Source organism: Bison bison, unplaced genomic scaffold, assembly GCF_000754665.1.
Source record: "Bison bison bison isolate TAMUID 2011002044 unplaced genomic scaffold, Bison_UMD1.0 scf7180017863882, whole genome shotgun sequence".
NCBI classification, from domain to species: domain Eukaryota; kingdom Metazoa; phylum Chordata; class Mammalia; order Artiodactyla; family Bovidae; genus Bison; species Bison bison.
In genome coordinates, this window is record NW_011494454.1 from 32,961 (window position 1) to 44,190 (window position 11,230).

At 38.6% G+C, this 11,230-nt stretch overlaps 1 protein-coding gene across 1 annotated transcript in view; it reads left to right on the forward strand.

Annotated features, from left to right (window-relative positions):
• Nucleotides 1-8,118: 8,118 nt before the first annotated feature.
• LOC104984105 (UDP-glucuronosyltransferase 2B4-like) overlaps nucleotides 8,119-11,230 on the forward strand; it is a 27,634-nt gene continuing 24,522 nt past the window's right edge. The window contains exons 1-2 of the mRNA XM_010833723.1: nucleotides 8,119-8,987; nucleotides 9,847-9,995. Coding sequence (XP_010832025.1) covers nucleotides 8,258-8,987; nucleotides 9,847-9,995 — 879 coding nt within the window. The 5' untranslated portion in view covers nucleotides 8,119-8,257. The remainder of the gene's footprint in view (nucleotides 8,988-9,846; nucleotides 9,996-11,230) is intronic.

Here is an 11,230-nt window from a genome sequence, read left to right on the forward strand (position 1 = left end):
CAGGAAAATTCTATTAGCCTTTGCCCTGCTTCATTCTGTACTCCAAGGCCAAATGTCCCTGTTACTCCAGGTGTTTCTTGACTTCCTACTTTTGCATTCCAGTCCTCTATGATAAAAAGGACATCTTTTTCAGGTGTTAGTTCTAGAAGGTCTTGCAGGTCTTCATAGAACCATTCAATTTCAGCTTCTTTAGCATTACCTGTTGGGGCATAGACTTGGATTATCATGGTATTGATTGGTTTGCCTTGGAAACGAACAGAGATCTTACTGTAGTTTTTGAGATTGCATCCAAGTACTGCAATTCAGACTCTTTTGTTGACTGTGATGGCTACTCCATTTCTTCTAAGGGATTCTTGCCCACAGTAGTAGATATAATGGTCATCTGAGTTAAATTCACCCATTCCAGTCCATTTTAGTTCACTAATTCCTAAAATGTCAACATTCACTCTTTCCATCTCCTGTTTGACCACTTCCAATTTGCCTTGATTCATGGACCTGACATTCCAGGTTCCTATGCAATATTGCTCTTTACAGCATTGGACTTTACTTCCATCACCAGTCACATCCACAACTGGGTGTTGTTTTTGCTTTGGATCTGTCTCTTCATTCTTTCTGGAGTTATTTCTCCACTGATCTCCAGTAGCATATTGGGCACCTACTGACCTTGGGAGTTCATCTTTCAGTGTCCTACCTTTTTGGCTTTCATAGTTTCCTGGGGTTCTCAAGGCAAGAATACTGAAGTGGTTTTCCATTCCCTTTTCCTATGGGCCATATTTTGTCAGAACTCTCCACCATGACCCGTCCATCTTGGGTGGCCCTACACAGCACAGCTCATAGTTTCACTGAATTAGACAAGGCTGTGATTCATGTGAGCAGTTTGGTTAGTTTTCAGTGACTGTGGGTTTCATTCTGCCTGCCCTCTGTTGGAGAAGGATAAGAGGCTTATGGAAGCTTCCTTATGGGAGAGATTGACTGAGGGGAAACTGGGTCTTGTTCGGATGGGCAGGGCTGTGTTCAGTAAATCTTTAATCCAATTTTCTGGATGGGCTGTGTTTCCTCCCTGTTGTTTGACCTGAGGCCAAACTATGGTGAAGGTAATCAAGATGTGTGTGTGTGTTAGTCGCTCAATTGTGTCCGACTCTTTGGGACCCCATGAACTGTAGCCCGTCAGGCTCCTCCATCCATGGGATTCTCCAGGCAAGAATCCTGGAGTGAAATGCCATTCCCTTCTCCAGAGGATCTTCTTGACCCAGGGATCAAACCCAGGTCTCCTGCATTGCAGGCAGATTCTTTACCATCTGAGCTACAAGGAAGGTCTGGTAATGAAGATAACCTCCTTCCAAAGGATTTTAAATAGCCCTAGCTTTGTTCATAATAATGCTTTGTCAGGCCTGCTTGACTTCACACTTGGAATGTCTGAGTCTAGGTGAAAGACCACACCATTGTGGTTATCTGGATCATTAAGACCTTTTCTGTTACTCTTGCCACATCTTCTTAATCTCTTCTGCTTCTGTTAGGTCCTTACCATTTCTGTCCTTTATTGTGCCCATCTTTGCATGAAATGTTCCCTTGGTAGCTCTAATTTTGTTGAAGAGATCTCTAGTCTTTCCAATTCTATTGTTTTCCTCTATTTATCTGCATTGTTCACTTAAGAAGGCTGTCTTATCTCTCCTTGCTATTCTTTGGAACTCTGCTTTCAGATGGGTACATCTTTTCCTTTCTCCTTTGTCTTTTGCTTCTGTTTTTACTCAGCTATTTTTAAGGCCTACTCAGACAACCATTTTGCCTCCTTGCATTCCTTTTTCTTTGGGATGGTTTTAGTCACTGCCTCCTGTACAATGTTATGAAACTCCATCCGTAGTTCTTCAGGCACTCTATCAGATCTAATCCCTTGAGTCTATTTATTACTTCCACTGTATAATCATAAACGATTTGACTTAGGTCATACCTGATGGCCTAGTGATTTTCCGTTTCTTCAATTTAAGTCTTAATTCTGCAATAAGGAGCTCATGATATGAGCCACAGTCAGCTCCCAATCTTGTTTTTGCTGACTGTATAGAGCTTCTTCATCATTGGCTGCAAAGAATATAACCAATCTGATTTCAGGATTCACCATTTGATGATGTCCATGTGTAGAGTCATCTCTTGTGTTGTTGGAAGAGGGTGTTTGCTATGACCAATGCATTCTCTAGACAAAACTCTGCAAGTCTTTGCCTTGCTCCACACCTGCTTCATGGTAGATACAAGCTAAACCATTGGAAAGCAAATTTATTAGAGAAAACTAGAGAAAAACACAGCTAAGAAGAGCACTCCTGAGTTCAGAACATACCTCAGATACTGACTTCCAAAAGTTTCCCTTTCAAACACCCTGAACCCTTGGAATCAGATGCTGGAGCTATTTATACTACCAAGTATTACTTTAAAAAAAAAAAAAAAAACTTTAGCATAATCCTTCAACAAATGGTGAAGACTCAGTCAGTTCAGTTGCTCAGTCATGCCCAACAGTGCAACCCCATGAACCACAGCACACCAGGCTTCCCTGTCCATCACCAACTCCCAGAGCTTGCTCAAACTCATGTCCATCAAGTCAGTGATGCCAACCAACCATCTCATCCTCTGTTGTCCCCTTCTCCTCCCGCCTTCAAACTTTCCCAGCATCAGGGTCTTTTCCAATGAGTCAGATGGTGAAGGCTCACAGTAAGAAAAGAGGCAGAAGGAGTGCCCTAGTAAAACCACTATTATCCCAGGGAATGTTATTATGCCAAAGCTGCACCCTCCATGTAGGCATATCAGAGCCTTTACACTGTTGGAAAAATAAACTTCACTGAAATAGTCTATTCAGTCACTAAAAAAATAATAGTAACAGTATCTGGAACTGTAGAGGACTAGTATTCAGAGTTCTCTATTATCTAAAAGTTACAGTTTTTTAACAAACACTTCACAAGACATATAAAGAAATAGAAAAATATGACCTTAATATGGAAAAGAACAGGCAATAGTATCTGCCTGTGATGGGAACTGATAATTGGCTCTAACAGGGAAAATTTTCAAAATAGCTATTGTCAATGGATTCAATGACTTAAGGGAAAATTTCAAAAAAACAAGACTTTGAATAAATTATATAGAAACTAAAATAAAAATATAAATGACTATAAGAGACTATTGTTATGTTTCAACAAACTGGTCAACTTAGAAGAAATGGATTAATTATTGAAACTACTCATCTACTTTAAGGAAACCACGCTTAAAAAGTAAAAAAGTTATAATGACCATGTTCCATCTGATAGTCTTTAAACAAAAGATAGAATTCATAATTTACAAAATTAAAAAATGGAAATTATGAAGTTGAAAATTAAAATATATGAAATAAAAAGTTCACTAGAGAATGTCAACAATAGCTTTGAAAAAGTTGATTTTTAAAAAGCCTACAAACTTGAATATCAATCAATAAGATAATAAAATCCAAGGAACAATGGGAAAAATGAATGAAGAAAAAGGAGCAGAAGTATTGAAATCTGTGGCACATAATTAAGCACAGTAACATACACAAAATAGGAGTGCCATTCAAAATTTCTTCAAAACTACTTTGAAGTTTTTCTGTGTTAGAGCCCGTCATTGGTTCTCATAGGCAGATCATATTGCTTGCTTTTTCCCTGATGCAGATCACATTTTCCCATTTTTTAAATGTCTATGAAGTGTTTGTTAACATACACAAAATGGGAGTGCATAGAACAGTATTTTAAAAAATAATGCCTGAAAATATCCCAAATATGATGAATATATTATCTACCTATCCCAATTTTTCAACCAATTCCAAGTAGGATAAACAGAGAGAGCCATACACAGACACCAGTGAAATGTTGAAAACTGAAGACAGAAAATGTTCAAGCACTAAAAGAAATTTATCCATACTTGTGAACACCAATAAGACACTATTTATATCTCATCAGAAACAATGATGCTCACACTGTTTACAATAGCCAAGACATGGAAGCAACCTAAATGTCCACTGATAGAAGAAAATTTAAGAAAATATGGTACATATATACAATGGACTATTACTCAGCCATTAAAAAGAATGAAATAATGCCATTTGCAGCTATATGGACAGATGGAACTAGAGATTGTCATTCTGAGTGAAGTATGACAAAGTGAAATCAGACAAAGAAGGATAAATATCATATGACACCCCTTATATGTGGAATCTAAAAAGAAATTATACAAATGAACTTATTTAGAAAACAGACTCACAGAATTAGAGAACAAACATATAGTTGCCAGGGGGAAAGAACAGAGGGAAGATATAGGGAGTTTGGGATCAACATGTATACATTCCTATACCTAAAATGGATAACCAACAAGGTCTTACTGTAGAGCACAGGGAACTCTGCTCAATGTTATGTGGCAGCCTGAATGGAGAGGAGTCTGGGGGAGAATGGATACATGCGTATGTATGGCTCTGTCCCTTCGCCGTCCACCTGCAATTATTACAACATTGTTAATCAGTCACACTCCAATATAAAATAAAAAGTTTAAAAAAAAAAAACGATGGAGGACTTCCCTGGTGGCACACTAGAGCCCACACGCCACAAGTACTGAGCCTGAGTACTGCAACTACTGAAGCCCATACCCCTAGAGCCTGTGTCTGCAATAAGAGAAGTTGGCACAATGAGAAGCATACACACTAAAATGAAGAGGAACCCCCGCTAGCCGCAACTAGAGAAAGCCTGAAGCAAAAAAAGCAAAGGAGGCCCAGTGAGGGCAAAAATGAATAAATAAAAATAGCTTCATACAGAGTGAAGTAAGCCAGAAGGAAAAACACCAATACAGTACACTAACGCATATATATGGAATTTAGAAAGATGGTAACGATAACCCTGTATACGAGACAGCAAAAGAGACACTGACGTATAGAACAGTCTTATGGACTTTGTGGGAGAGGGAGAGGGTGGGAAGATTTAGGAGAATGGCATTGAAACATGTAAAATATCATGTATGAAACGAGATGCCAGTCCAGGTTCGATGCACGATACTGGATGCTTGGGGCTAGTGCACTGGGACGACCCAGAGGGATGGTATGGGGAGGGAGGAGGGAGGAGGGTTCAGGATGGGGAACACATGTATACCTGTGATGGATTCATTTTGATGTTTGGCAAAACTAATACAATTATGTAAAGTTTAAAAATAAAATAAAATTTAAAAAAATAAATAATAAAATCAACTAACAATCTATAAAGAATTTATAGCTGCATTTAACATAATAGATCTTTTTAGTCTTCCAAAACTGTTTCTTTATTGGATTACTTTTGGATAAAGCTGTTAGAAAAAACAATCCAAATTAAACTTTATATTAAAGACAAAAAAAAATTTTAGAAAGATAAAGAAAATGAAAGTAAAATAGACCCCAATGATATCATTATAAAAAAATAAACATTGGATGTTCTCTAGTAGTGGGATGACATACTCAAAGTGCTGAAAGACAAAACTGTCAACCAAAAGTTCTGTATCAAGCAAGTTAAGGTGCTCACTCAGTCATGTCCGACTCTTTGCGACCCCGTGGACTGTAGCCCACCAGGCTCCTCTGTCCATGGGATTCTCCAGGCAAGCAAACTACCTCTCAAAAAGGAGAGTAAAAGATAGATATATCTCTCCCCCCACATTGTCCTACCAAAAAAAATCATTTCTGGGAAATCTTCCCTATAGGAAAAACTGAAGGGGATTCTTCAAACTGAAGAAAGTAAACCTAGATTGCAATTCTAATCTCCACGTTAAAGCAAATGTGCCGATGAAGATACAAGACAGTGTAAATGCATATATCGTCTCCTTCCTTCTCTTAATAAACATAAAACGCAAGCATATAAAAAATGTATATAACTCTGCTGCTGCTGCTAAGTCCCTTCAGTCGTGTCCGACTCTGTGCGACCCCAAAAACGGCAGCCCACCAGGCTCCACCATCCCTGGGATTCTCCAGTCAAGAACACTGGAGTGGGCTGCCATTTCCTTCTCCAATGCATGAAAGTGAAAAGTGAAAGTGAAGTCGCTCAGTCATATCTGGCTCTTCGCAACCCCATGGACTGCAGCCTGCCAGGCTCCTCTGCCCATGGGATTTTCCAGGCAAGGGTACTGGAGTGGGTTGCCATTGCCTTCTCCATTATATAACTCTAGTCCTAAGCATTTGACATATAGATAATATATTTGGGGGAGTCAGTGGTGTTATAGGCCCTGGGATGACAAGGTTCAACAATGGCTTAGGTCCTTGGGGTCCAAGGTTCTATAGCAGCAAAGCCTGGGGATGATGGGCCAAGATTCCAATTCTGGCCCTAGTGAAAGTCTCAGAGCAGCAGCAACGTGTTCCTGGTGATGGCCTGTTAAAGCCACAGGTCAAATCCACGGTGTGGGGTGCAGAGCCCCAGCAGTGTCGCCATAGTAATTGTGGATCAGAACCCTGACTAGGACCCAGGGTGAAGAACAGAGTAGCAGCAGTTTGTTTTTGCTGTTCACTCACTCAGTCATGTCCAATAACTATGCAATCCAGTGAACAGCAAGCAACATGCCAGGTTTCTCTATCCTTCACTATTTCCCAGAGTTTGGTCAAATTTATGTCTATTGAATTGAGGATGCCATCCAACCATCTCATCCTCTGTCACCCTCTTCTCATCCTGCCCTCAATCTTTCCCAGAATCAGGCTCTTTTCTAATGAGTCGGCTCTTCATCTCAGGTGGCCAAAATATTGATTCAGCTTCAGCATCAGTCCTTCCAATGAATATTCAGGGTTGATTGTCTTTAGGATTGACTGGTTTGATCTCCTTGCTATTCAAGGGATCTCAAGAGTCTTCTCTAGCACCATAATTTGAAAGCATCTATTTGAAGGCACTCAGCCTTCTTTATGGTCCAACTCTCACATCTGCACATGACGACTGGAAAAACCATAGCTTTGACTTTCTGGACTTTTGTCGGCAAAGTGATATCTCTGTTTTGGAATATGCTGTCTAGGTCTGTCATAATTTTTTTTCCAAGGAGCAAGTGTCTTTTAATTTCATGGCTACAGTCACCATCCACAGTGATTTTTGAGCCCAAGAAATTAAACATCTGCCACTGTTTCTATTTTTCCCCATTTGCCATGAAGTGATGGGACCAGATGCCATGACCTTAGTTTTTTTAATGTTGAGTTTTAAGCAGCACTTAACCCAAGCAATGATAGGCTAAAACCATTCTGACTTAGGACCAAGAAATGGTGTGTAAAATAGCAGCAGCTCAACCTAGGTAATGGCCAGTCAAAGCCACAACTAGGAATACAGTGTTAGGTCCAAAGAAATAGCAGCATTGCCCTAGTTATGGCCATACAAAGCACTAACTTAGTACCAGGGGGCAGGGCACAGATCAACAGTTCCAGTCTCGTAGAAGTCAAAGCACTATGACAACTCATCCATGGCAAGCAGGGTACAGAAGTGATGGGGCCTCAAGGTCAGGTCTCACCACAGTGACATTTCCAGCCTCAGGAAAGATCCAAAAGCAAGGACTCTGGGCAGTTCTGTCAAATGGAATCAGTGCTGGTGAAGACTGTGGAAGTCCTCAGTAGCTAAAATCTCCACAAGTCTATGATGGTGAGACTTACTAGGATTCTCTTTCTGTCCTTTTCCCCATGGGGTGAAATCCCTTTGAAGGAATCTCTGCTGGTTCCAAGTTCCTCTGAACTAGAGGATAGGGTAATGAAGGTAAAATCTTTCCAAGCTTTTCTGCACAGTCATCCTCAGGTTTTGCAATCTGCAGAGCTTCTGAAACTTCTTCACTGTAGTCCAGAACTTTCCCAAAGTAAATTACATTAGTTTGTAAGTGTTCATTTATTGCTTTTGTTGTTTTTGTAAGGGATACAAGTGTCAGAAATTCCTAAGTTTCCATCTTGTTGCTGTATCCTTATCTCTAATCCCATGTTAAGGAGACTGCAGATAGGAGAAATTCTCACTTGCTTTTGTTTTTACTCTAGTCTTCTCTCTTACACAATATAATTGATCTGCATGTGCAAAGTCTTTGCTTTTTGGATGGGTGACAGCATTGAGAAAACAATATTAAACACATTGTATAAACATGAACTATTCTACACTTTACCATTTCACTTGCTTTCCACAACTGCTGACTGCTCATATAAAGTCACGACTAGAGGCACAGGAGTTATAATTTAACATCCTGATCAATTTCTCCTTGGATATAAACATGAATGATGACAAAAGGATGCAGTCATTTTTGAAAAGTTCTGTGTATGAATATGATGTCTATGAAACAGCTCTCATTTCTAATGCTGCTACAGCTGACTTGCTACTTCAACTCTGGAAATTGTGGAAAGGTGCTGGTGTGGCCAGTGGAATATAGTCATTGGCTAAATATAAAGACAATTCTCGATGAACTGGTCTCAAGGGGTCATGAAGTGACTGTTATGACATCTTCAGCTTCCATTTTGATTAATACCAGAAAAGAGTTTGGTATCAAATTTGAGAATTTCCCTGTATCTTTAACTAAAGGTGATTTTGAGTATATCTTCAAGGATTTGCTTGAGAAGTGGACATATATGGAAAAAGATTCATTTTTGTCGTATTTTTCAGCAGTGCAAAGTTTATTTTGGAAATATTCTGATGTGTCCATGAAGATGTGTAAAGAAGTTGTTTCAAACAAGAAACTTATAACAAAACTACAGGAATCAAGGTTTGATGTCCTTCTTGCAGATGCCATTGGACCCTGTGGTGAACTGCTAGCTGAGATACTTAAAGTACCTTTAGTGTACAGCCTCCGCTTCTCTCCTGGTTTTTCGATTGAAAAATATAGTGGGGGCCTTTCATTTCCACCATCCTATGTACCTGTTATTATGTCAGAATTAAGTGATCAAATGACATTCATGGAGAGGGTAAAAAATATGATATATGTACTTTATTTTGACTTTTGGTTCCAGACATTTAATGAGAAGAAATGGAATCAATTTTACAGTGAAGTACTAGGTAAGTCATGTTTTTAATTGGTAGTGTGAAGTCCTAACTTTCCTAGTGCCTTGGAAAATGAATTTGTATAAAGTCACAAAACTTTGTCTCATAAATGAAACTACAAAATGAAAATATAAAATTATCTAGTAAATATATAAAAATATTAAACTATAGAATAAGGTATAAACCTGTTGCCCATTACTTGTCCAGACACTCCAGGAAGTCATAAACCACAAATTTGAAGCACTTAGATACTTTCCAAGCAGTTATATATCCATATGACTGAACTTCCTTTTTTAATGTAAAAAAGTCACTAGAAACCTCACAAAATGTCTCAATAAAAGAAGACAGATGGAGTGAAATACACAAATATCTCTAGCACAAGTATCTAGGTAGCATTTAGAATTTGTTTTCTATTTGTATACCTCAGCTTCTGTATTATGTTATGCTGTATTATATAGTGTGACATGATATGATATGATACAATATGATATTATATGCCACTGTTGTTGTTTAGTCATTAAGTTGGGTCCAACTGTTTGCAACCCCATGGACGGCAGCATGCCAGGCTCCTCCATCCATGGGATTCCCCAAGCAAGAATACTTGAGTGGGTTGCCATTTCGTTCTCCAGGGTATTTTCCCAACCCAGGGGTTGAAGCCATGACTATTCCATTGACAGATGGATTCTTTACCACTGAGCCACCAGGGAAGTCATGTACTATACACATACATGTTTATTTGCTTTACCAGAATACAGACACTTTCAAATATCTTTGACTATATCATTCCAAGCTCCTTTCAAAAAATTAACTAATGTATTCACATGACAATATTATCATTTCATCTAACTCTTGTTGTTTTTGCTTTTCATTGTAGGAAGACAGACTACATTATCAGAGACAATGGGAAAAGCTGAAATGTGGCTCATTCGAACCTACTGGGATTTTCAATTTCCTCACCCATTACTACCAAATTTTGAATTTGTTGGAGGCCTTCACTGCAAACCTGCCAAACCCCTGCCTAAGGTTACCTATTCCTGTTTATTTTATTTTGTTTACATTGCATTTTTTATAAGAATAATCCTACATTCTTTATTTATAATGTTCAGTTACAATAAGAGAGATGTGGGATGCTAGATAATGTGACTTGCCAATTAGAAACTCATATATTTATTTCTATAGCAACACAAGTATCTAAATTTCAGTATCAATACAGAATAAAGTGGGATCAGTGGGAGAATTTGAGAATATGGCAGTAAAAATATGACCTTCATTATTCAGCACATAGTAAAGAATGATATTTAGAAGAATTATAAAATAAAACGAATAATTTTTAAAATGACTAACATATTCTAGAAGCAAGTGTTAATATGCAGAGAAATGGTGTAGATAGTTTCTGCCACCTGCCACTCTACTGGAAACATAGAATACCAATAAGTAATAAAAATTGTGTGAAAATTGTTATAATAAGGGAAGATGACAATAATAAGGAAACATCCATCATGAATTATAGAAAGTGTCTCTGAAGCACTGATATTAACATTGAGATCTGAAGGATGTTCGGGAATAAGTAGAAGGCATAGGGCAGGTGTGGAGGAAGACTCAAAAGGAAAGCTGATAGTATGGTAATAACACTACCAAAGAAGTCCAAATTTAGTTTAAATGTGAAGAGACTGAGTAAAGAGACAGATGATAATGTCAGAGAGGTGAGTTAGAGGCAATTCATGGGGTCGCAAAGAGTCGGACACGACTGAATGACTGAACTGAACTGAACTAACCAAGAAACAACAGACTGGTTCCAGATAGGAAAAGGAGTACATCAAAGCTCTATATTGTCACCCTGCTTATTTAACATATATGCAGAGTACATCATGAGAAATGCTGGGCTGGATGAAGCACAAGCTGGAATCAAGATTGCTGGGACAAGTATCAATAACCTCAGATATGCAGATGACACCACCCTTATGGCAGAAAGTGAAGAATTAAAGAGCCTCTTGATGAAAGTCAAAGAGGAGAGTGAAAAAGTTGGCTTAAAGTTCAACATTCAGAAAATGAAGATCATGGCATCTGGTCCCATCACTTCATGGCAAATAGATGGGAAAACAGTGGAAACAGTGCCTGACTTTACTTTGGGGGAGCTCCAAAATCACTGCAGATGGTGACTGAAGCCATGAAATTAAAAGATGCTTACTTCTTGGAAGAAAAGTTATGACCAACCTAGACAGCATATTGAAAAGCAGAGACACTACTTTGCCAACAAA